The 26,659-nt window shown below is 41.6% G+C and overlaps 1 protein-coding gene and 1 long non-coding RNA gene across 2 annotated transcripts in view; one reads left to right on the plus strand and one right to left on the minus strand.

The window, feature by feature from the left end:
• LOC103350924 (uncharacterized) overlaps window positions 1-24,751 on the minus strand; it is a 49,771-nt gene extending 25,020 nt beyond the window's left edge. Inside the window, exons 1-4 of the long non-coding RNA XR_011381317.1 lie at window positions 24,671-24,751; window positions 23,509-24,387; window positions 18,107-18,199; window positions 16,558-16,741 (exon numbers count right to left, since the gene is read on the minus strand). This is a non-coding gene — a long non-coding RNA (uncharacterized lncRNA). The remainder of the gene's footprint in view (window positions 1-16,557; window positions 16,742-18,106; window positions 18,200-23,508; window positions 24,388-24,670) is intronic.
• Window positions 24,386-26,659, plus strand: part of RGS7 (regulator of G protein signaling 7) — a 495,913-nt gene continuing 493,639 nt past the window's right edge. The window contains 2 exon segments of the mRNA XM_051821475.2: window positions 24,386-24,560; window positions 25,107-25,230. Coding sequence (XP_051677435.1) covers window positions 25,153-25,230 — 78 coding nt within the window. The 5' untranslated portion in view covers window positions 24,386-24,560; window positions 25,107-25,152.

Genomic DNA, 26,659 nt, shown 5'->3' on the forward strand with positions numbered 1-26,659 from the left:
AATGCTATAATATCCCCTTTAATTACCCCTTTTATTGCATCCCTCAAATTTTGATGAGTTGTTGTATTAATCAGCTTTTTATTACTACAACAAAAATACCTGAAACAAGAGAAAAGGTATTCTTAGCTCACAATTTTGGGAGTACAATCCAAGTTCAGGTGGCTCCATTGGTTTGGCTTCTGATAAGAGAGGCAGATAGTAATGGCAGAGATTTGTGGAGGAAGAATCACATGATGGACCAGGAAACATAGAAAGCAGTTGGCCCAACTCAAGCCTTTATAACAAATCAATTCCATAGCATGCAATGTTACTATGAATCTAGCATAAACACACAAGTACAATATATAGATCAAAATAGATGTATAGCATTCAGGCATGAAGCAATAGGGAGTGTTCATTTAAACACACACACACAGTAGCTTCAGATCTGTTTGATCTAATTGTTTGGTATGAAAAGGCTCTACTATTATGTGCTTATGTCTTATTTGATTTAATTAGTTGTGGTTGGCAGTGCTTCCTTTATATCATTTTCCTTCTCTCTGGAGAACTTCCAACATCTGTTTTAAGGGGAGCATACTGGTGAGAAATTCCCTCAATTACTACTTCCCTGAGAACGTCATTATTTCACCTTGATTTTTTTAAAGGATAATTTTGTTAGATATAGAATTCTAGCTTAGGGGTTACTTTGCAGCTAAAATATTTCACTGATTCTGGAGATTTCTCATGCATGTTTCCCTCCAAATTTTGCTCCTATTTCCTTCATTTTTTCAGTCTATTGGAACTCTTCATTGTATACCACAAATATCTTCCACTCTTTTTTTTTTTTTAAGCTTTTATTTATTTATTTGAGAGGCAGAATTACAGACAGAGAGAGGGAGAGACAGAGAGAAAGGTCTTCCATCAACTGGTTCACTCCCCAAATGGCTGCAATGGCTGGAGCTGGGCCGATCCAAAGCCAGGAGCCAGGAGCCAGGAGCTTCCTCCAGGTCTCCTGTGTAGGGGCGGGGCCAACACACTTGGGCCATCTTCCACTGCTTTCGCAGGCCATAAGTAGGGTGCTAGAACAGAAGTAGAGCAGCCCTGACACAAACCATCACCCATATGGGATGCCAGTGCTGCATGGAGAGGCTTAGCCTAGTGCACCACAGCACTGGCCTCTCTTCCACTCTTTCTGTATTTCCTATTCATTTTGAATCTTGGTGTTTTCTTTGATTATTTTCTGTTGGTGTTTACTTATTCAATAATCCTTTCTCCTACAGTGTCAAAACTACTGTGAATATCCTGTTTAACTTCTTAATTTCAGTTATATTTTTATGCTATAAAATTTAAACTTTCAAATAACTGACAATTTTATGGTGATGATTTCCACCTATTGATCTATTTTCTTCATTTTAAACACTATATTCTTGTACACACTCATTGCACTTAAGAGCCTTGTTTGCTAACTTATTATCTTGATTCCTTTTTAATATGTTTATTTTATTTTTCCCTCTCTTGGCTTATAATAATGTCTTTAAAATCACTTCAAAGCGGCCAGCATATATAAAAATTCATGTGGCTACAGGTAATATTTCTCCATAGAGGGTTTACCTTTTTTTCTGCTGGGGAAGGAGAAAGGAGATTGTAATTTTATTCCAGTCACAGACTGGATATGTTTATTTTTTTGAAAGACTTCGTCAATCTCTGGCTCATCCCAAATCCTAGGATATTGATTTTTAAGTGCTTATGAGAGCTTACTACATTTATGGAACTCTTTCTTTCTGGCAAATACAGAACTATAATTCTTATATCAATGTTGCAATGTGACTTCTGAAAACAATGGTACACTTATGCTGAGGTTTGGAGCCTCCCAAGTCATTCAGATTCAGAAAATGCAAATTCTTTAATGAGAAAATGGTTCTGGATGGGGTCAGTCTTTGCTCCTCCCTTCTAACTGGGATGTTGCTTTTTCAGGTTTTCAACTTTCCCTCTCTAGTCTTAGGAAGTTTTCATAGTTTCTTTTCGTTTTTGTCCTCCAGTTAGGGCCTCTGTCTGGGAAAAGCCACATTCTCAGCTTCTTAGCTTGTAAATGGCATCAACAAAAGCTTTCAATTACAAAGTACCTTCCTTTCAGCTTAGCTTTCTGCAGTTTTTCAAAGCCCAGATCTTGGCTCCTTCAATCCTTGCTCTTTGGGCAACTGTCAGGCTATTTAAGATATACTTTACAATTTCTTTGGATTTTTTTTTCTACTCATTGTCTTAAGTACTATAGTTCTATTGCATGCCACTTCAACCTACCCAGGAACAGAAATTCAAACTACTGTCATTTGAAGTGAAAAATGTCAAATCGTGATTTCTCAAGAAAGCCTTTGCTTTTCCTAAGGAGAGATATGTTAACTTGAGCATGAATGTTGAAGTAGTTGACTTACAAAGAAAGGAAAATGATCTCAGATTCTGAGTCCAGAGAAAATTGTCATGAATGAAATGAGAAGCAATGGATAAAGCCTGGAATAGATGCCACTATATTTTAAATTGTGATAACACTAAATGAGTGGAATGAGACTGCAGAATCTATGATATCTTCAATATTTTTGTCTGTATAATGGAATACCTTTGGAAACAGTAATAATTATTTGAGTTTGTAAAATTGCTTAGAACTAGATCTAGTAAGGCTAATCCAAGATCCAGTAAATCCCATGACCTGGTCTCCTTGAGTCCTTTGGGACTTGGAGAGTGGCATTAGAATGTTTCTTTTATTTATTTATTTATTTATTTATTTATTTATTTATTTTTTTGACAGGCAGAGTGGACAGTGAGAGAGAGAGAGAGACAGAGAGAAAGGTCTTCCTTTGCCGTTGGTTCACCCTCCAATGGCTGCCGCAGCTGGCGCGCTGCGGCCGGCACACCGCGCTGATCTGAAGGTAGGAGCCAGGTGCTTCTCCTGGTTTCCCATGGGGTGCAGGACCCAAGTACTTGGGCCATCCTCCACTGCACTCCCTGGCCACAGCAGAGAGCTGGCCTGGAAGAGGGGCAACCGGGACAGAATCCGGCACCCTGATCGGGACTAGAACTCGTTGTGCCCGCACCGCAAGGTGGAGGATTAGCCTAGTGAGCCGTGGCGCCGGCCAGAATGTTTCTTGAGAAGTACCAAGCATCCCATTGGAGTGTTTATCTTATAAAGATATTTTATGGTATGAAATGTAAAGAAAAAAAAAAAACCTCTATGACAGTATTTCTAGTACTCCACAGCCCTTCAAATCTCTGCAATTATATATATATATATATATATATATAAAGCTAGTTCTGCTCATCAGTGATGAAAATTTGTATTTGTGATTACCCACAGTGGTGGGGGTGGATGTGATTTGTTGCTAGGCATGACTCCCAATCTCACTTCCCCTATATGGGAGAAGTGAATTTATTTGTCCCTTGTGTTTCTTGTATTCCCCTTCTACTAATCTAACAAGTGCAAACATTCATGCCTGGTTTCCTTCAGCAGGAAAAAGTAGGGTTCTAAGTGGCTGAAACCTCTTTTGGCTTGATGTTAATGTCTGTTTGTAGTACTGTTGCTTTGAGAAAAAAGAATTTCCACCTTTGAAGTCTACAAGTAAATGAGAGAGTAATTGGAGACTGAAGAAAAAACAGCATGATTGATGGCTGTTGTGGATTTCACCCTTTTATTTTTGGGTTGTAGAATATCTAAAGCTAAATGTAGCTTAGAAGCAATTCACAAATGTAGAACTCATTATTAGCTCTTACATAGTGTATAAAACACATCATTTCCATTGGTTTTGTTGACAATTATGTGGTAATTAGTTTCTGGGAAACATGAAGAGAAAAAAATGAGACAAACTCATTCCTGCTGCAAGACAAATACCTTAACAGTCTCATACTGCAAAAGCAGGTTAGTGTAATTATCTTCCGAGAACTAGACAACAGAATATTTCACAAATTTTGTAGATTGACTCCAGCTCTGTGTCCAATATTTAAAATTGATTTTATAGTCGTTTTCTTCCAATCGTTTAACGTCACTATGATTAAGTATCTTTTAAATTCTGCATGATTACATTCCTAGAAGTCATCAAAAACTCATAGTCATTTAACAGATGAAGAAACTAGGCCCAAAATCAAAGAGTTTACCAAAAGATACACAGGTGGTTTATAATTGGTGGAAAGGTTGAGAATAATAAAGAGCTGTCTTGTAGTTTTCTACCTTATTGCATAGGACCTGTGATATGAGCCCTCAGGAGGCTATGGGGGTCTCCACGTCTACTAACTGCTGTTTCTTCTTTATGCTTTCTTTTCTTTATTTCTTTTTTTTTCTTTGACAGGCAGAGTTAGACAGTGAGAGAGAGAGACAGAGAGAAAGGTCTTCCCTCCATTGGTTCACCCCCCAAATGGCCGATGTGGCTGGCACTGCGCCGATCCGAAGCCAGGAGCCAGATACTTCCTTCTGGTCTCCCATGCGGGTGCAGGGCCCAAGCACTTGGGCCATCCTCCACTGCCTTCCTGGGCCACAGCAGAGAGCTGGACTGGAAGAGGAGTAACCCAGACAGAATCCAGCGCCCCAACCGGACTAGAACCTGGGGTGCTGGCATCACAGGCGGAGGATTAGCCTAGTGAGCCACGGTACCGGCCGTTCTTTATGCTTACTTGTTTGAATAATTCTGCCATAGGGTACTGGTAACTCAAATTGATAACACCTATTTTATTTGGGAGAATTCCTAAACATGATACTTTATTATGTAATTTCTTTAATAAATAACTTATTTTTATAGTTTATGATTTTAAAAAATGGGCATTATACTGTGAGAATATTCCATGCTAGCTTGTCAATAGACTTTCCAATTCACCTGCCCTGGGGTTACCTGTACTATATTCTTGTGTAGATTTGAAAATGTATGTTATGGATATGCAAAAAAGGAAAATAAATTTTGTATATTATTTTTATTCCACATTTCAGTAGCAGATTTTACTGTGACAATAAACAACTCCAAAATGGCAATGGCATATACCAAGGAACTTTTGCTCGTGGATCTGTGGATTGGCTATGGCTCTGTTGGCTCCACTAGGTATCCGTTAGACTTAGTGGGTTCAAGTCAGATCTGCCTTGCATGCCTTTCTGACAGCCAAGTTGAGGGAGCCCAGCTATTTGGGCATGATCTTCTTAGGACAGATGGTGGGAGCTCCAGAGGACTTGGCAAAAATGTGTTCTGCTTCTAAGTCTTTTCCTTGCTACTGACACATTTTCATCTACACAGTACTAGTTAATGCAAGTTCCATGGCCCCATCAAGTCAATGGGGTAGAGAAGTACAGCCTTCAGTGGATGTTAGGAGTACTAAATATTTGATGACTAATGATGCTGATTATTAAGTTAGTACAGGCTTTTCAACTTTATATTCTGTATTTTGCCATAATAAATCTTGGAGATATTTTAACATCAGTATGCAAACACTGCTTTTTCATTTTAATAACTATACTATATTCCATTTTATGGCCATCCATAAGGTAATTAACCAGATCTCTATTGATGGACATTTTGATTATTTCTAGCACTTTGCTATTACAAAGATAAGAGCAATGAATAATCTCATACATACATCATTTTGCACATGGGCAAATTCTGTCTGCAAGATAAATTTCTTGAAATTGAATTGTTGGACCAGATATTTTTGTTAATATTTCTTGCAATTTCTTCTCCTTAGACATGTGTGCAATCACCACAAAATAATTTTAGAACATATATCACCCTAAAAGAATTTGTACCATATCAGTCATTCCCCATTCCTCTTTCTCCTAGCTCTTGGCAACCACTAATCTACTTTCTATCTTTATGGATTTACCTATTCTAGACCTTTTGTATAAATGGAATCATACAATGTGGTGCCCTTTCGTTACTGTGTTTTTTTCTCTTTGCATCCTGTTTCCAAGGTTCATCCATTAAACTTTGCTGTGGTGTATATTAGTACTTTATTCATTTTTATTACTAAACAATTTCTTATTATATACACACACTATTTTGTTTATTCAGCAGTTGATAAATATTTGTGCTAATTATGTTTTTTGGCTATTAAAATAATGCTTTTATGAGCATTTGTAAAGAAATTTTTGTGTTGACTACACTTTTGTTTCTTCTGGCTAGATATGTAGGTGTAGAATTGCTGGGTCATTTGATAATTCTATGTTTAACAATTTCCCTACTTCCTTAATTTCCACCACTTATCATCTGTCTTTAATTATGGGCATCCTAGTACATGTGATATTGTACCTCATTGTGATTTGGTTTGCACTTTCCAAGCACTAGTAATTTTGGGCATCTTTCCATGTGCTTATTTACCTTTGATATATATTCTTTGGCAAAAATCTTTTTCCTATTTTTTAATTGGGTTATATTTTTATTGAGTTTTAAGAATTGTTTATATATTCTGTTTACTAGTTCTTTATCAGATACATAATATTGAAATCTTCCATTCTGTGCATTATACATTCACTCTTAATGGTATCATTTGAAGTACAAATATTTTTAATTTCCATGAATCTTTTTAAAATTTTATTTATTTTTTTATTTTTTGACAGGCAAGTTAGACAGAGAGAGAGAGACAGAGAGAAAGGTCTTCCTTCTCCGTTGGTTCACCCCACAAATGGCTACTACGGCCGGCGCGCTGCGCTGATCCGAAGCCAGGAGCCAGGTGCTTCCTCCTGGTCTCCCATGTGGGTGCAGGGCCCAAGTACTCGGGCCATCATCCACTGCACTCCTGGGCCACAGCAGAGAGCTGGACTGGAAGAGGAGCAACTGGGACAGAATCTGGCGCCCCAACCGGACTAGAACCCGGGGTGCTGGCGCCGCAGGTGGAGGATTAGGCAAGTGAGCCACGGCACCGGCCTTGAATCTTAATATATCTTAATATATCCACTTTTTTTCTTTTGTGGTTTAGGTTCCTGGTATCATACCTAAGAAACAATTGCTGAGCCAGCGCCGTGGCTCACTAGGCTAATCCTCCACCTTGCGGCACTGGCACACCGGGTTCTAGTCCCAGTCGGGGCGGCAGATTCTGTCCTGGTTGCCCCTCTTCCAGGCCAGCTCTCTGCTGTGGCCAGGGAGTGCAGTGGAGGATGGCCCAAGTGCTTGGGCCCTGCACCCGCATGGGAGACCAGGAGAAGCACCTGGCTCCTGCCTTCAGATAGGCGCGGTGCGCCGGCCGCGGTGGCCATTGGAGGGTGATCCAACGGCAAAGGAAGACCTTTCTCCCTGTCTCTCTCTCTGTCTTCTCTGCCTGTCAAAAAAAAAAAAAAAAAAAAAAAAAAAAAGAAAGAAACTATTGCCTAACCTATGGCCACAAAGATTTACTCTTTTTTTTTTTTAAATATATAGGCAGAGTGGACAGTGAGAGAGAGAGAGAGACAGAGAGAAAGGTCTTCCTTTGCTGTTGGTTCACCCTCCAATGGCCGCCACGGCCGGCGCGCTGTGGCCGGCACACCGCGCTGATCCGAAGCCAGGAGCCAGGTACTTCTCCTGGTCTCCCATGGGGTGCAGGGCCCAAGCACTTGGGCCATCCTCCACTGCACTCCCTGGCCACAGCAGAGAGCTGGCCTGGAAGAGGGGCAACCGGGACAGAATCCGGCACCCTGACCGGGACTAAAACCTGGTGTGCCGGCGCTGCTAGGTGGAGGATTAGCCTAGTGAGCAGCGGCGCCGGTCTTTTCTTAGAGTTTTATAGTTCATGTCATACATTAAGTTGTGGTTCATGTCAAGTTATTTTTACATATATATAATTTTATTTTTATATATATATGTATATATATATAATGATTTTCAATGCCTTCACCCTCTCTAGGCCACAGGCTATTTCTCACGCTCTTAGACAAGCTCACTGGAAATGGATATTTTGTTTGAGGAGGCTAAGCAGCACAGAAGCTTCTCTTTTAAGTCAGCTTTACTAAGGATCCCTTGTGGGTAGCATTTCTGGGTCACTTCACTCTTTACAAATGGGTCAGAGACTAGAATGCTCATGAAAGAAGAGGATGTGATTTCTGCTGCTCTATAAGCATAACCAGAGAATGTGGAGGGGAGTTGCAAAACTTCTCGTGCTCAGGTCTGACTAGAAGAAGAAAAGCCACATAAGCTCAGGATATTGATGACTGTATCATGTCAGCTCCATTACTGGTGCTGGGACAGACCCATCACAGTTGTCAGAACTGGAAGGGAGCTCAGAAATCATCCACCATCTTCAGATGGAAAAACTGAGCTCCCCTGGTGACAAAATCACCTGCCTAAAGTTAGAGAACTCAAGCCTCCTGATTTCTAGTCCAATGCATTTTCCATGTTAATCACAGTTATTTCAAGTCTGTGAAATAGTAGATGGCTCATAATTTTTCTATTTTCAATCTGACATATTTTATATACTCTACATATAATTTATAACATGAACTTTTGTTGAACAAGAAATAAGTTCATCTTATTTTAAATCACCAAGATTCTGGGATTTTCTATTATCACTATATATCCTGCTTATCCTAAATGTATCAATCTATTGAGATTATATATTTTTCTTTCTTAATGTTATAGGGGCAGACAAGTGTGGCACCTGTCTTTATTATTCACCAGGGGTCACAGCCCACATTTCTATAGCAAGAGACAGGTTAACAAGAGAAAAGCATAACAAATTTATTTAATCAAAGTTTTATGCGACACAGGAGCTTTCAGAATGAAGATCCAAAGACCCAGAGAAAGTTGTCCATTCTTCTGTTTAGACTGGGTAAATAATAGATAGCCACACAGAAATGTGACTGGACAAAAAAAAACAAAAACAAAAAAAAACAAAAAAAAACCGTATCATATAACATAATAGACTGATGGATAAACTTAGCAAGGCCTGACTGTTCAGATTCTTCAGATTCGTGGCCTCTCCATGTGGCAAGTCCTTTCTCCCATGTGTCGGGCAAGATCTCTTCTGGAATGAAGGTTTGATGACCCACTGTCAGAAAAGTTAGGGCACAGGATTTTATCGCCAGCTCCTAACAGAAGGTCGGGGAATGTTGTAATATTTCTAGGTTTATGGCTGCTTTGGGGAAGAGAGGTTCTCATTTCTGTGACCTACCTTGGAGGATAAAGGAGAGCAGAAGAGAGGAGGTTAAGAAAAGATGAGACAGCGACTTTGCTTCTGAGGCCTTCCAGTGTCCTTCCCTTCAAAGTACGCAGCCTGTCAATGCACTATATTTTTGGATATCATTTTCTGAAGCTTAACAATGCATTTATTTATAGGGTATACAAAATTTTTTCTGATAAAGTTTTTTTCTGATGCTAACCTTACATTCTTCAGATTAACTGCTTCTGTCTGTGAAGCCTGAATCTCATCTGGGCTCTGGCTTCATTCCTGGCTGCTCCACTTCTTATCGAGCACCTTGACAATGTGCCTGGGAAAGTGGCAGAGGAAGGCTCAAACCCTTGGACCCCTACAAAATATATGGGAGTCCTGGATGGAGTTCTAGACTCTGGTTTCAGCCTGGCCCATCCCTGGTCATTGTGGCCATTTGGTGAGTGAACCAGTGAATGGAAGGTCTCTGTCTCTCTCTGTGTCTCTCTGTAACTCTGCCTTTCAAATAAATAAATAAATAAAATCTTTAAAAAATTACAATCCACGTACATTTTTCATAATGCCCATTTTTCATGAACTTTTTGAAGATCCTTCATATGCATGTGGTCTTATAGGTCACAGAAAGAAGTTAGATTTTATTCTAAGGACATTGAGAAGTTATTGAAGGATTTAAGTTGATGAATGGCATCATGATCAGTTACATATTTTAAGTATATCATTTAAGTATATATTTAAGTGCATCTGTCATCTGGAGAGTACATTAAGTGGTTAAGAATGGAAGCAGGAAGACCAAATTAGAAGGTCACTTATGTAGTTGAGATAAGAGATGATAGTGGCTTGGGCTAGGAGAAGGCAGAGGGGGTAGAAGAATTGAATTATCTCTATATGACATTCATTTTATCTATTAACAAGATTTGTTAATGGATTTTTCTAAAAGAGTAAGGAAAAGGGAGGGATTATGGTTTACTTGAATGATATCTACCTAGATTGTATCACTTGGTATAGAATGCCCTGCCTACATGGGTAACTCTGGAAAAAGAGATACTTTGAAGGAATGTATGAAGGGAAACTCATATTATTCTGTTTTGAACCTGTTTAAATGTGTATTGAATGTTACAGAGAAGATGCACAGTAAGCAGTTAGAAATGGAAGTCTGGTGCTCAAGGGAGACACAGAGTATTATCAGTGTATTAATGGTATTTGAAGTCGTGGAAGTGGCTGAGATCACCAATGGTCAGAGGAGAGAAGTAAAAAAAAAATCTCAAGATTTATACCTTGTGCAGGCACAGAGTGAGCCAGAAAGAGGGTGCACTTGTTCTCCAAAGTACTCAGGGTACTTCAATAGCTTGCTCGTATTCCTATTTTGGGTCTGGATGATGCTCCTTCTACTTGGATTCTGAGCATTCGGAAACTTATCAGCCCAATGTAGGTGCTTAATGAATAAAAGACTGACTGTGATTCAGAAAAAAAATTACTGTTATTTGTGCAGTAGAAGATTTAGAATCAGCAAGAGGTATTATAGGCAGCTTCCCAAGCCTCTTTCTACCTACAAAGGCTCAATGGGGAGACTTCAATCTTATTTCCTGGCATGATGTTCTGCTTTTGGCTACAGCAGAATTTTGAGAGCTAAGTTTAGGAATCCCTCTCATGCATCTTTGGGATGGGGAACTGGACTGCCCCCATCTGCAACAACTCATATATATTTGTCCCAGGAGGGAGAGGCAACCATGAGCCAGGATTAGTTTGAAGGAATGTCATATTCCTCACCAAGGGTAAGGATGGTTCATTAGTCATAACAGCACTTCTACTTATCACTCAACTTTTTTCAGCTCTTTCGTAACATACAGCATTCTAGGCAGTGGAAAGAAAAACACTAAAGCAAAAACTTTTTTTGTCAATCAAAGAATAGACAAGTGTTGTGTTTAAGAGCTCTGACATTTGTAGGAGCTCAGTGACATGAGTTTAGTGGCTCAAAAGGATTGAAAGAGATAGTTTTAAGGACTTGGTTTCGTGTTGATGTGGGGCTGGGTCCCAGAAGGTACCTGGCTACTCTGAGAACCCTGAAAAAAAAATCCTGTTTAAAAACTCTGTTAGTTCAAGGTAAACACCACTGAAAAATTATTCCTGGAATTACTCATGATAAGTATGAAAAAGTTCTTGCTATGAGTCTAGTCTTTAAGGAGAATTGGGAAACACTGTCATGTGTTAAGTAGATTAAAAGCTGCAGAGTAGTTGATTTGAAGTGCCATGAGAAAAACTTAGTGCAGAGAGAAACTATGAAAATCATTGAAGTGCCATGAGAAAAACTTAGTGCAGAGAGAAACTATGAAAATCATTTTAAGTCCTTTTAGGAAAACAGCACAGCGCAGATTTTGAATCACTTCCTCTTACATTTTCTCTTTTTGTAATCAGAAAACCTGAGAGTTGGAAGTAACTTTTGTGGTCACCTGTGTATAACAGCAGCCCAGCACCATCTTGGAGACCAGGGTCATTGAGTCCTCAGACTTCTTTAGGGATGTGCAGCTCATCTACTCATTAACACCAAGTTGGATACTTCTAATTGCTAAATAGTACTACCTTTTATTGAACTGAAATCTCTCTGCCTAGAACTTCTACCCATCAAATTTAAATTTGTCCTCTTGGGCTTGAAATACAATGTTTGATTTTTTTTCCACCTAGGTGTCCTTTAATGTTTTGAAGTAATTATTGCAAATCACCCAAACCTTTACTTTCACAAAGTGTCTCTATTTCTTCCAGTTTTGCATGGCTTTGAGCAACTTCACCATCCTTGTTGTTTTTGTCCAAATCTCTGAGTTACTCCTTCAATAAATACCTATTGTGCTCCTACTGTAACCTGGCACAGTTAAAGGCACTGAGTGTAAGATAAGGGTACACTAATTAGTGAAGATAGGACAAAATGCTTGTGCTGAAGGATCCTCTATCACCGAGGTGGAGGTGGAGGATAAATGAAGGGCTGACTCTGGAAGGTTATGACTGTGGCATGTGGCATCCAGAATATTCTAGATATCTCTACACAAAGCAGTGTGGTGACAGACCCAGTTTCTAATACTTCCATTCTGTTAACCTATACTTCTTCCCTACTATATTTCTTTTTTTTTAAGATTTATTTACTGGAGCCGGCGCTGTGGCATAGTAAGTTAAACCTCCACCTGCAGCACCAGCATCGGATGCCGGTTCATGTCTCGGCTGCTCTTCTTCTGATCCAGCTCTCTGCGTCTGACCTGGGAAAACAGTGGAAGATGGCCCAAGTCCTTGGGCCCCTGTACCCAAGTGGGAGAACCGGAAAAAGCTCCTGGCTCCTCACTTTGGATCAGCTCAGTTACAGCCATTGTGGTGACTGGGGTGTGAACCAGAAGATGGAAGACCTTTCTCCCTGTCTCTCCTTCTCTCTGTCATCTTCTGTTGCTTCTCTCTGTCTGTAACTCTACCTCTCAAATAAATAAACAAAAATAAATTTAAAAGTTATTTTATTTATTTGAGAGGTAGTGTTACAGATACAGAGAGGAAGAGACAGAGAGAAAGGTCTTCCATCTTCTGGTTCACACCCAATGACCACAATGGCTGTAACTGAGCCGATCCAAAACAAGAAGCCAGGGCTTTTTCCAGGTCTCCCACATGGGTACAGGGGCCCAAGCAAGCACTCGGGCCATCCTCTGCTGCTTTGCCAGGCCATAGCAGAGAGCTGAATCAGAAGTGGAGCAGCTAATCTAATCTATGGCATGATCTACACCCTGGATACCACCACCATGGCTGGCTGGAAGCCAGGCGACCCCATGGTCCAACCACAGGTGTCAGCTCCACCCCCATCCTAATGGGAGTCACTGCTCCTATTTCCCTGCCCACCCCCTGGGAAAAGTTTTAAAAGGACCTGTTTCTGAACACTTGGCTCTCTCTCCCCCTCTCTCTCTCTCTTTCTCTTTCTCTTATGCTCTCCTCCTCCTTCTTTTTCCTTCTTTGCCCCTTCCCTCTGATCAGTCAGGTTTCCCCTCAATAAATCCTTTCCCTTAAAAAAAAAAAAGAAGTGGAACAGCAGCAGCCAAGACTTGAACAGGAGCCCGTCTGGGATGCCAGCACTGCAGGTGGTGGCTTAATCCATGATACCACAGCGCTGGATCTTCCCTATTAAATTTCTAATAATGCAATTTGGAAGTACATTATCTTTTGGGGGTAGGCAGACATACCCTCTTTTTGAACAATATTGTGTTTGCTTTCAACTATGAGAAAAAAACAGCAAAAATCAAATGTTTTCTTCATTTGAGATGATATAATCTACCTTGTCCATACTGTGCTTAGTGCTAATCCAGCCCTCTCCCACTGTCTTTATTCTCATAGCTATAATAAAAAATCACAAACTAGGTGGCTTATAAATAACACAAGTTATTTCTCCCAGTTGTAGAAACTAAGAAGTTCAGAATCAATGTACCAATAGACTTGATATGTTGGTGTCCCATAAGGGCCTGCTTCCTCATAGTCCACTGTGTTCTCACTGTGACCTCACATGGCAGAAGGGACAAACAAGCTCTCTTAGGCTTCTTTTATAAGGGCACCAATCCCATTCATGTTCCAAAGGCCTCATGTTTTAATATTATCACTTTAAGGGGGTTAGGATTTCAATGTATGAATTCTAGGAAGACACAGACATTCACATGATTGCACAGATCTAAGTATAAGGCTTGATTTAACATTTATCTTTATTATATTTCATTCCTTTGGTTCAGCCCATCCATTCAGCCTGCCCAGATCCCCTTGGGGCCTGTGCCATTATACAGTGCATTGTCTGTTCCTCATAGCTTTGTTCCATTCATAAATTTGATACTCACAAGTGGGCAATTTGTTCTTTTGCTTGAGTCTCTTTGCCCAGACCAATTACAACAGAGAAATTCTGACAGTTAATTTTCCCCATGAAGTCTTCCTTTCTGGGGTGTTCTGGTCAATTAATCAGTGCTCATTCTCTTTCTCTAACTCTAACTTTCAAATAAATAAATAAATAAATAAATCTTTTTTTAAAAAAAGTCCAGAGAATTGTTTTCCTAGCTCCTATATTACTACCATGATTACAAAACTAACACAAAATAACCTGTGAAATGCCTTGATGAATAATATCTATTGCTTTAGTATGCTACTCTCTTGCCAGTCTAGAGATCATACTGAATGAGAAAAATTTAGCTGGTCTGGCATGACACATGCTTGGTGGACCCTTATTGGGCTAGTGTCCATCATTTTCCTTTTAAAGTGTTCAGAACACATCCACTTCTTAATTGGCTAAAATCTAAGCTTCCAAGTCCGGACTGTAGGTTCTTTGCGATACGGCACCAATTTATAGACCAGCTTCCTTTCCAATGATAGCCACTCCCTCTTTTTGAAACCAGTGACATCAGCTGTTGCTGTCCACCAAACCTCCAGCTTTATTCATGCTTCTGTAACTAGGCACATGTTGTCCAACCCATCTGAAATACTGCTGTGTTTTCCTTGTTTTTGTCCATCTGGAAGATATTCCTGATCTAATTTAAAACTCTGTATGGCATCAAGCCTCTGCCTGTGATGCCTGCATCCCACATGGATGGAAGTTCCTGTCATGGCTGCTCCATTTCTGACCCAGCTCCCTGCTAATTGACTAGGAAAAGCAGTGGAGGATGACCCAAGTGCTTGGGGCCCATGCCACCCACCCACATGGGAGACCCAGATGAAGCTCCTGGCTCTTGGCTTCCTGCTGCATCAGCCCTGGCCATTGCAGCCATCAGAGGAGTGAATCAACACATGGAAGATTCTCTCCCTCTCTCTCTAGCTCTTTCAAATGAATAACTAAATCTTTAAAAAGAGTCTGCTGGTGAGAGCCCCAGGGATGGCTTATTCTAAACATTTAATTCTTCTGCTGGGACACTATCTCTAATCTGATGGTATCATTCCAATTCAGCCCCCTGGGCTGTGACCACATTCTGGAGTAGCAAGATTTTTGCAGCAGAGCTAAACAAATCATGGTAGAAATTTTGTCCACAGTTAAAGAAGCTGAGGCTTAGAGTGATCAAGCTGCTTGCCTAATGTAGCCTTGATTTTAAGCAGGGGAGTCAGGGTGAAAACTCAGATGTTTTGACACCTTATCTAGCATGCCAATCTGTAGAAGGGGCAGGAACAAAATCTCATCACTTTCTGTGCTCCTTGGCTTGCACACTGGCTCACTCACAATACTGCTCAATTAACTGAAAAAAGTGTAACTTCTAAAAACTGGATAACTGTAAAAGTATTCTAGATCAAGTTTAAACATTTCCAGGAAGGAACACAAAATAAGTTCATGATAAGTACAATTCTTAGTTTCTACTTCTTTATCTTTGCTGGTCCTCTCACATTGGCCTGGAAGTTCTAATTAGCAGGAAAACGGCCACAAAATGGACAAAAGGATGGTAAAAGTGGAGAACGATTCATTAAAGAAGGTATTATATTCTAAATAATTGAGAGTCATTACAAAGAAGAAGGTATTTCTTGAAAACCTGTCATTTGGGGTAGGATTTCTCAAACCATTTTCTTTTTCCACCCTGCTTATATCATGCTTAAATCAATTATCCTGTAAAATGTCAGTGTAGCATTGTGAACAGCATAATCCCTTTAACATTGTTCTTGTCTTTGTACTTGCCCCTGTGTCACTTAGAATTCCTTCATACAATAGAAACCTCAAATTAACAAAGTGCTTTCTCTCAGAAAATCAAAATGCTTTCTCCATGTTACCATTTAATTAGTTCTCAAAGCATTCCTCTGTTATGTGGGAAAAAAATTATTCTTTCTCTTTATGACACATAGAAAACAGGTTTGAAGGGTAGATCATTTCCATCCACTGTGGAAACTAATTCAGCTCACTTCGGGGTTGTCGATTGGGTTTTCCAATCTACTCAATGTTTGACATAGAATCATGCTCATGGACTCATTCATTCCATAAATCCTCCAGATAATTACTGGAGGCCTTCTATATGTCAGATCCTGCTCTGTGCATTGGGGTTATTGCAGTGAACTGCAGAGTAAAAATCCCTGACATAATAGAACTTGAATTCTTATACAGGGAGACAGACAATAAAAATAGTCAATAGGCAAACTGACCAGTATGTTAGAAAGAGAAAAAAAAAAACTCTCAGTGCAAAGGACTCAGTGTAAGGAGGAAGAGGAATATAGAATATATCATTTTGCACAAGATAAGAGTAAGCCTCACCAAGAGGGAACCAGTTGAGTCAAGACTTTGAAGACAGGAAGGGAGCAATAACTGAGGAAAAAAGCAGTGGTAAGGCTGCTTCCAGTGCAATGCCCTGAGGTGGTAGCACACCTAGAGTGTTCCAAGAATCCACGAGGGCACTGTAGCTGGATCAGAGCGAGTAAGAAGGAGAGTAGCACCAACCAGCCTTGATAGCATTATACAGGCTTCTCTCACTTTGAGTTGCATGGACTAGGGATTTTAAGTAGAAAATCAACATAACTTACTTGCACATGATCACTCTGGGGCTGTGCTGAGAATAGCCACATATGGGAAGAGAGGCAAGCAGAGAAGCCAGTTAGGTCAAGGCCTTCATCCAGGATAGATTCAGTCACAGCTCACACAGGAAGAGCAGAAGAGTTGCTGAGAAATTGTAGAAATGAGTTTTAGGAGTTTTGAATCAGTTGCTAACTGTGAGAAAAAAGAAGAAAGTTTTAATCTTGTAAACAAGACTAGAAAGTCCTTGAGGATGAAATTATCTACTATATTTCTGTATCTTCTTTATAGAAATATAATGCTTCATATACAATACATATTTGAATAAGTATTATTGAATTAAAGAAGGGAAAATGTAGGTCTACAACAAGAGTTTTCTGTATACTTAGTGATTTGCAAGAATAGACATCATTTCCTGTATTCCAAAAATATAAATAAAATTCAATTCTTTTCCAAAGTAAGACTGTTGAAGCTAAAAAGAAAAACTTTTAGATGTCTTTGTTTGAGCTGAATTTCATTACTTTGGTGAGCTTACAGGTGTTCTAACTGCTATTCTAAGTTCTATATAGCCTGAAAAATGGATATGTGATTATAATTTATAATTTAATTTGACAAAAATGTCACAGAAATATAGGGTTTTCTAGGAAAAGAATAAAATCCATTTTGAGTAATGATGGTTGGGAATATGTACTTACATGGTTTTGAAAGCATGTGATAGAAAAAAATACAATATCCATGTCTCCTCTCCCACCTCTTTTTTGCCTGTTTACTGTATGCAGGTCCTACTACACAGCAGAAAGTACAAAATAGAATGTTAAAATCTATGTTCTAAGACCCAGATGTGTTTTGGGAGGTGATCTAGTCTAATTTCCTGCGTGTATTTGAAAAATGTTGAGTCCTGGAGACATTAAGGTGATGAAAGTAATTTTGTTTCCAATACACAGTAACCAAATTATGAGTTGTCTAATGAGCCTTAACAATAACAGTAGAAAAAGTGGTGAAATATATGCTATTGCTTGAATCTTCCTCCTTGATATTTGCCTGGCAACAGTAACTAGACATAAATAATCCTCAGTCATAACTGGCCAGACAATAGGTGTGCATTAGGTCTATGGAGGGCTGAAAGGTAGCAGGGCAATGGGACAGACTAGAATGGCAGGTATCGTAGTATACAGAGACTAGAATGACAGGCACCTGAATGTTTTCAAACTCATCCTGTCGCTAGGAGGCATTTCTGCATAATTTCTTCATAGGGCTTTAGAGTCACAGAGGAATGGTTGAGTCTAGCTTCTGACATTTGGAAGGTATATGATCATGGTCAGGTGTCCTAACTGGGGCATTGGTTTCTTCATGTAACTTATAGGGTGAATTCTTTCAGAAATGGTAAGACTATTTGTTATTAGTTTAGAGGTTGCAGGAATTCAATTAAAAAATGGTAGTTTTATACTAGCACTTTTCCCAGTGGGTTCCAGCATTTCTTGTCTATAGCTCATACTGTTTCTCCTTCAGTTCTTTACTAACCCACAGCTATGTAAGACTAGATACATAGGTAAGCCTTACCTTCCTAAGTTGGATTTCTTGTGGAATAATGAAAAGGTCCTGGAAGACTTGGATTTGAGTTCTGCCAGCAACTTGGTCATGGAAGCAGAAACACTGTGAGTACAATGGAATTTGAAATATATTAAAACTATAAAGACTTAGATAATCAGAGAGAAAGCAGAAAAAGTTATTTTCCAGAAGGGGCATTAAGGAACGTCACTATCAGACATCTTGAGACCTTTGGTGGGTTAGCAAGTTAGAACTTACAGGAGGGGGTGGGGACACACGGGGGAGGGGCAGCACCATGGCGCAGTAGATTAATCCTCCAGCTGTGGTGCCAGCATCCCACATGGGCGCTGGTTCTAGTCCCGCTACTGCTCTTCCAATCCAGCTCTCTGCTATGGCCTGGGGAAGCAGTAGAAGATGGCCCAAGTGCTTGGGCCCCTGCACCTGCATGGAAGACCAGAAAGAGGCTCCTGGCTCCTGGCTTCATTTCGGCTCAGCTTCAGCCGTTGTGACCATTTGGGGAGTGACCCAACGGAAGGAAGACCTTTCTCTATGTCTCTCCCTCTCACTGTCTGTAACTCTACCTCTCAAATAAATAAATAAATAAATAGAACTTACAGGGGAATCTAGGAAGAAAGGCGCATCTAGTTGTGGCAGGAGGATTATTCAGGTAAGTTGGTAGAAAATACAATGGAAAGCTCCTGCATAGCTACTGCCTCTTCAGGTCCACATTAAGTCTCTCATTATGGGTGTGTGGCTACTTGGCCAATTAGACTGGAAGTCTGGAAGATGGTTTTGGTGAGGAGAACCACTTTGGGACTTTGCATGTGTCAACACATCAAATCACAAAGACCTCCAGAGAGAAACATATGCTGTTTTTCCTTGTTTCCCAAAACATACACAAATTCCTCCTTTGGCCACCTGCAGCCACATGCATACAGACAAGAGGATCCTGGGAAACAGAGTTTCATCTAATAAGTTAACATGGTGAAAACCACTACAGCCACTGTTGGTTATGTCAATTGCATTGGGCAGTTTATTCAACCTTTCTGATCCTCTCTCTCCCTATTTGTGTGTTGATGTAAAAGAGATAATTATAACCATCTCTGTATGGTTCTAAGTTAGGATTGAATGAATACTAATGTGAAAAATTGATTACAGAATATAAAATAACTTATGAAACTATTGTTATTAGACACATTCATTCAGTTAGTGTATATTTACTGCTCACTTATGGTAGGTTAGGAATTAGACTATGCCCAAGATACATAGCAGTAAACTAAATGGACAATATCTATGTTACCATGAAACTGAATCAGGTAGGAATTAGATTGTTCAGGTGGAGAAATAAAGGGAGAAGCTGACACACTGGATTTCAAGGGATACGTACAGGTTAAAATTTGGGAGTTGTTAGTATTTAGATAGTGCTGAAAATATTTAGGTGTGAGGCTGAATTAGCTCAATTAGAGAATACACATTAATTGTGAGAGGAAAAGGGTCAAAGACTTAGATTCAAGACAATCCAGGAGCTGAGGATCAAACAGACAAAGAACCAGCAACAAAGACTGAAAAACCAGAAACCAGACCGTCATGTAGCTAGAGATAAGAGCATGGTGTCCAGAGAGTCTAACGTAAAAAGTTTGTGAGAACTTATTTTAATATATTCCAAATTCCAAAGCAGGTGGTATCTATTTTAACTTTTATTTAAAGTCAGTTAACATGGCAGTTGAGAACTGACCAGTACTTTAGCAACATGGAAGTCATTACAGAATGGAATTGATTTAAGATAGAATGGAAAAAGGAACTTTTATTGGAAAGGCGAAAAAAAAAAATAGGGTAGCAATAAGTGGACAGTATGTCAAGTAAAATTAATTAAAAATATATGAGGAGTCTAAAATAGTTCATGAAAATTCATATTATGGAAAAATTAATGTATGCATTAAAAACAGTTTGCATGGAAACTGAAACGAACTTGTTACAACATGTCAGAACAGTATCTGGTTTAAGACACTAAGAAGGGTAAGACATCATTCTGGAAATGCCTTTATCAGAATAATATAAATTCTGTTGACAATAGCAAACATAAAATTCATGGCAAAGCTTGGAAGGAAAAATGGAAAAAATCCTCAACGCTTTATGAAACGTTTATGGGCAATGTCCCAAAGAATTTAGTTGTTTACAAATAGATAACTTTTTTTTTTTTTTTGACAGACAGAGTTAGACAGTGAGAGAGAGACACACACACACACACACACAGAGAAAGGTCTTCCTTTTTTCCATTGGTTCACCCCACAAATGGCCGCTACAGCCAGCCCGCTGTGGCCGGCACATCATGCCGATCTGAGGCCAGGAGCCAGGTGCTTCTTCCTGGTCTCCCATGCAGGCACACAGCCCAAGCCCTTGGGCCATCCTCCACTGCCTTCCTGGGCCACAGCAGAGAGTTGGACTGGAAGAGGAACAACCGGGACAGAATCCGGTGCCCCAACCAGGACTAGAACCCAGGGTACCGGCGCCGTAGGTGGAGGATTAGCCTACCGAGCCATGGCGCCGGCCTAGATAGCTTATTTTAAGAGAGGACAAAATGTTCAAGATGAAGCCTGCAGAGACAATCTACATAAACTTGCAGAGAAAAAATTAATCTTCTTCATCCACTAATTGAAGTCCAACAATGAACAGCAGGAACAATAGATAAACTGAGGACATCTCAATTGGTTCATCTTACACAATTCTGACCTAAAAACTAAAATAGAGCAAAATTTCTGCTCCATGGGTGCCAACACTGTTGCTGCCAGATCAGCCACAGTAAAGAACAGAGCTTTCAAAGGAAATCTAAACAAGTGAGATCAAGATTCTGTAGTAGTTCTTCAAAGAATTATAACAAGAGATCAAATATTGCTTTACCAGTAAAATCCTGAAGACAAATCACAACCAAATCAATGGCTACCAAGAGGTGGAGGTGGTACAAAGCAGGATAGTCTGGTCAAGTCTGGTGAAGGTCATGGCCACAGATTTTTGGGTACCAAAGGCAGTTTGCTAGTTGAATTTTTAAAGCACCAGAAAGAACATCTGATTTTTAAGAGAGCATTTTAAGAAAGTTAGTCAAAGCTTTAGTGAAATAAAAAACATGGGGCTGGAGCTGTGGCACAGTGGGTTAACTAACTCCCTGGCCTGAAGCGCTGGCATCCCATATGGGTGCTGGTTCTAGTCCCGGCTGCTCCTCTTCCGATCTAGCTCTCTGCTATGGCTTGGGACAGCAGTAGAAGATGGCCCACGTCCTTGGACCCCTGCACCCACGTGGGAGATCTGGAAGACACTCCTGGCTCCTGGCTTCGGATTGGCGCAGCTCCAGCCGTTGTGGCCATCTGGGGAGTAAACCAACGGATGGAAGATCTCTCTCTCTGTCTCTACCTCTCTCTGTAACTCTGTCTTTCAAATAAATAAAAAAAGAAATAAAAAACAAACAGCAAAACCCCAAAACCCACCTGGGAAAGCTTCATCACAGAGTCTCCTGCCACAACAATGCTCTTGTTCATTCTTCACATCAAACAAAGGTGATTTTGTGAGCGCTTCCATGGAAAATCACTGGGTATCCACCTTAGAGTCCTGATTTGGCTCTCTGACTTCTTTTTGTTTTTTAATCTTAAAAAAAATATTTCAAGGACACCCTTTTTTCTTCATATAATAATGTAAAAAAAAAAGTGCATTGGTATGGTTGAATTCCCAGGACCCTCAGTTCTATGGGAAGGCACTAAATGCTTACAAAACTGTTTTAAATTTGATGAAGCTTATGTTGAAAAATAAGATTTATGTTCTTATTTCCACCCTTTAATCCTATTTTACATGATTTTTGAAGCCTCTATATATTTATATACACATCTAGACAAGTTTACACATATGCACATGTAAAGTCAGTTGGCTCAGTTCTGTTAGGAAGTTCTCCCTGAAGATAGAATCTCTAGAGATGCAACAGAGAAAACCTGCTTCTTTCAGGTACTTCCCTGCTAACAAGGAAATTGCAAAACTGAATGGGCTTGCCCAGTTATTTCTTTCCAAATTAATTAATGCAAATCATGTCAATCCCTAAGAGTAAAATGAGCAAAGGGAATAAGAGGCTGAAGGGGAAGAAGTAGCTAGAGCAAGAATGGGAGGAAGGGGCCAGCACTTCCGCACAGAGCTGAAGCCACTGCCTGCAACACCAGCATCCCACGTGAGTGCTGGATGGAGTCCTGGCTGCTTCACTTCCAATCCAGCTTTCTACTAATTCACCTAGGAAAGCAGTGCTCAAACCTGGCACTGTCCCAACCAGTGCAGCCATATGGGGGAGTGAATCAGTGGATGGAAGATCTCTTTCCCTCTCTCTTCCTCTGTGTAACTCTTTCAAGTAAAATAATCCTTAAAAAAAGAAAAAAAGAATGGAAGGGAATATTCAGAGAAGTTGAAAACAAAGGGAATTATCCATTTGAGAGTACAATAGAATGGTTTGGGGAATGGGGAAGAGTGAGGGAGGGGTCAGATTAGGGTGCAGGGCTTCCTGCTTCCTGGTACCTGAAAACAGGGGTTCAGTTAGATAAATATTTGTTTCTTGATAAAGTTGACTGGGGCCTGGGTGGGCTTGGGGAAATCAGGTCTACATGGCCCTGGGGGAAGGTTGAATTCCAGGTCTGAGCTTCTCAGGCTCTGCTTAGACCCAGAGTTAAGAAAAGGCTGGCTTGATTCACTTCCCCAGGAAGGAAAACTCTGAGGTGCACTGACAGCTTCTCAAAGCCTGGCCCTGAAAGCCGGAGGAACAGATCGCTTTTCTAGAACACGGGCAAAAGCGACTTTTCTCCTTTATGTTCTTCTAAGCCTTACAGGAGAACTAGTGGCAACACCTGAGGAATTTGGGGGCTGGTGTGTGTGTGTGTGTGTGTGTGTGTGCGCGCGCGCGCGCGCAGGGGGGTGTGTGTTGTGAGTACCCCAGACCCTCCCTGAGCACTGCTGGAGGATGGGATGAGGACAATGGACAAGAGGAAAATCCCTCTCAGCACCTTCTGGTGGAAGCAGTAGCCAAGCACTGGGACGTTCCTCCACTTTCACAGGTGGCAAGATTTTTTTCATCTCCGATTGGCAGCCTCCAAAGCTTTTCCCCTTTCTCCAACTTAGGAGGGAGCTGTGACAGCCGCAGGCAAATGGGGTGGGAGTGGGGGGAGGGGCAGGTAGCTGAATAATTCATCGGGTCCTGGTCATTCCTCTCACTGTTAGGACGTTTCGGTATCTGTTATTTAAGCATAACATTAATCAATCATCTGCTTCCCCGGTGGTGCCAGGGGAGTCGTCAGGCACGTGATGAACCAGCCTGGTACCCACCTATCTACCCATCCCCTCAGCCACCCACCCACCCATCCATCACCGGGGCCCTTCCTCCCTTTCCGGCTTACACTCGGCATACAGCTCCGGTCTGGGGGCCTTCAGCGGCGCGCACACCCGGGCGGGCGCGGTGTGTGGGGCGGGGGCCGGCGGCTGCGGGACTAGGGTGGGGAAGCCGCGAGGCCCAGGCGTAGTGGCGGCGGCCCAGCGCCGAGCCGATCCGAGCCGGCACCTTCGGACGCCCCTGCCCCACGTGACCGTCGCCTCCTCCCTCCTCCCAGTCGCGCGCAAGGGCCGGGCGTCTCGACTCCCGCGCGCGCTCCGCTGGTCCCAGATCCCGGGAGGAGCAGCGGAGGAGGAGGAGGAGGAGGCGGAGGAGGAGGAGGGAGAGAGGGAGAGAGGGAGGGAGGGGGGAGCCAGTGAGGCAGCCCCGGGGAGCGGGCGCGAGCGGCGGCTGCCGGCGCCGCCTGTGCACGGGCGGTGGTGAGGGTGGCGGTCGCCTCAAGCAGCACGAGCCGGGGCGGCGCGGAATCCGCATCCGCCGAGTGTGATGAAGCTGCCCTGCCTCGCTGCTCCGCTTGCCGCCAGCTGACACCGCCTGCACCCAGTACTCCGCCCGGGAGCGGAGACGCCGCGGGGCCGTGACCTTGGCTGAGGAGGTAAATAGGGGCGGCGGGAGGGGAGGAGGCGGCGCTCGCCAGAGCCCGCCTGGCCCCTGGCCGGCACCCGGTCCTCCCTGGACGCTGCGGGAGCGTCCGCGGGCGCGGGGCGACCGCCCCCGGGAGCCCCGCGCCGGGGCTGGGCTCGGGCGCCGAGCGCACGCCGCGGTCCACAGTGCTGAAACTGCTGCCCGTCAGCCGGCGGCCGCGACGTGGGGCACGGGCTCGCCTGCCATTTGCTGCTGCTGCCGGGAGCCTCTGTTTTCTCCTCTTAGGCTGGTTGCTCTTTTGCTTTGGCAGTTAGATTTTCACCCATGGCGACCCTGGAAATTGACTGAAGGCTTGACCTTTCTCCACTTCTTTCGGGACCTACTCTGGTGTCTTTTAGCAAATATTAGGCAGGGTTCGGTTCCGAAGCGGAGTCTGGTGAGAAGAGAGGATTCAGTGGCTGGCGGCGCAGGCAGGTGAAAGTAGGCGCAGCGTGCACCCTGGTTCTGTGTGGGAGACCCAGGGGGATCGCAAAGGACGCACATGGGCTGGGGAATGACACCGGGAACGGGCCTCTCCACTTCACCCGCGTGTGGGGACCCCAGACAGACACCTGGGAGTAAGTGTAATGCCCCGGGGGCTGCCCGTCGTCCCTTTGGGAAAGCATCAGCAAGTGGAGAGACAAGTGCTGAGAGAGAGGAGAACTCTGTGTACGACAGAAATGGTAACCCCAGGTTTTTGCCATGAACATCAAACACTTGAGAAAAAATGTGTTCTTAGAAATTGAAGTCAGCCTAAACATAGGCAAGTGGCTATTTTTAACCGATAGATTATAATTTCTTACAGTCCCTGGAGATACTAGAGGTGTAAATTCATTTTTGTTTGTTTAAATCTGTGTCCTGTGGCACTTGCTCCAGCTAGCTTTGGTGTGCTCCGTGTGGGGTGGGTGCTGTGAATGATGTCAACCCTGTAAGTAAGCATCGCTGCTAGGATCTCACTGAAGTCTGTCTGACCCTTTGCAGGGCAGCCTGATAATTCTTACACCTGAGCGACCAAGATTAGGCTGACATGGCCCAGGGGAACAATTATGGACAGAGCAGCAACGGTGTGGCAGATGAATCACCCAACATGCTGGTGTACAGAAAGGTATGGATTTCTTCCCTTTCTTGAAAAAAGGGAAACTTCTGGCTTGCTTTATTTTTCTCCCTACATCAGAGTTTATATCCACTTTGTGGCCTCATGGATTCCTCAGATCACCAAGGATTCCATTCCATACATAATGATGACCTGACAGTTTCAAGTGATCCATAGGTAGAGACCCACTTAAGTAAATGAAGACTCACCTCTTTCCTACTGATTTTACATAGGTTGATCTGTCATCAATAATAATACCGAGTTTGGGCATTCTATAGATTTTGTCTGTTACATGTGAAATTTTTAGGATCTTTTCCTTATAGACTCCCTAAACGTTTGGGTTATAATAATTACCTAAGGATATCCCATTCTAGATATTGGAAACAGTCCACTTTGCAGTTCTGTGACAAGACTGAACGTGCTGGTGTGACTGTATGTGCTTTAGTGATTTTTTTCCCCTAACTAAACAGTTCTAGTTTTTTTTTTTTAATCTTAGCCTACAGTATTTTTTTACTTTGTGTTATTTCTATGACATTGCTTATGGATTTATTTTCTGGTGTCCTACATCCATTAAATACATCATTCCATTTCAGGATTTTTTTGGGGGAGGCCACCATCAGATCTGTCAGTTTTATGCACTTAATAGCATTGCTATCAGCAGCAAACTTCTAGACATTTAGTCCCCATGATAAAGATACATATGACAACTGTGTGCCTCAGAGTGCTTGCTTAGGTAACTTTACATTGGTTATAATCAACAATATTGTTAAAATTAAGGGTCCTTTAACTTCTGAGCCACTAGGTTTTTTATTGCATTTTATGTTAGGATTATTTTTCTCTAGCATATTATCTGGAATGCTTATTGGGCAAGATTTCTTTAGTTAACACTGACAGTGATAAAAAGGAAATCTTCCTTGAAACCAAGAAAATTGATAAAGGTTTTGATTAGAGTGGGTCCACTATAGAGTCCAGGATGAGTTTGCATTTGTTTTATCACTGAGAGGATCAGAGCTTAGAGTGAATAAATACGAAAGCCTATGTGCTACCTTGACCTGCCCTCAATAAAACTTTTCATCTAGGTAGCTTGGAATCATTAAAAGGCAGTAATGAATGTGCATGGGAGGCAATATTGTCTTTGCTTTAATGAGAAGATGTATTGGTATTTGAGCACAGTTCTAGCTGTTTTCTAGCCTTGTGAATAGCACTATATTGTGTACCAGTTTTGCATGTCTATGACAATACAGTATGATGAGAAAGAAAAACTTAGGATTAGTTGTCTATTTTAGTCTTAATCATTCCAACTGAATAGATCAGGAATATAATCCACTTGAGGCTGAATTATTATTACTGCAATCCTATGTTGATAGAAATAACTGGATATGTGCTTATTCTGTATGTAAATGTTTTGAGAAGGAAATGGTTTGGGTGTAGTAAGGTGCTT

Source organism: Oryctolagus cuniculus, chromosome 13, assembly GCF_964237555.1.
Source record: "Oryctolagus cuniculus chromosome 13, mOryCun1.1, whole genome shotgun sequence".
NCBI lineage: Eukaryota > Metazoa > Chordata > Mammalia > Lagomorpha > Leporidae > Oryctolagus > Oryctolagus cuniculus.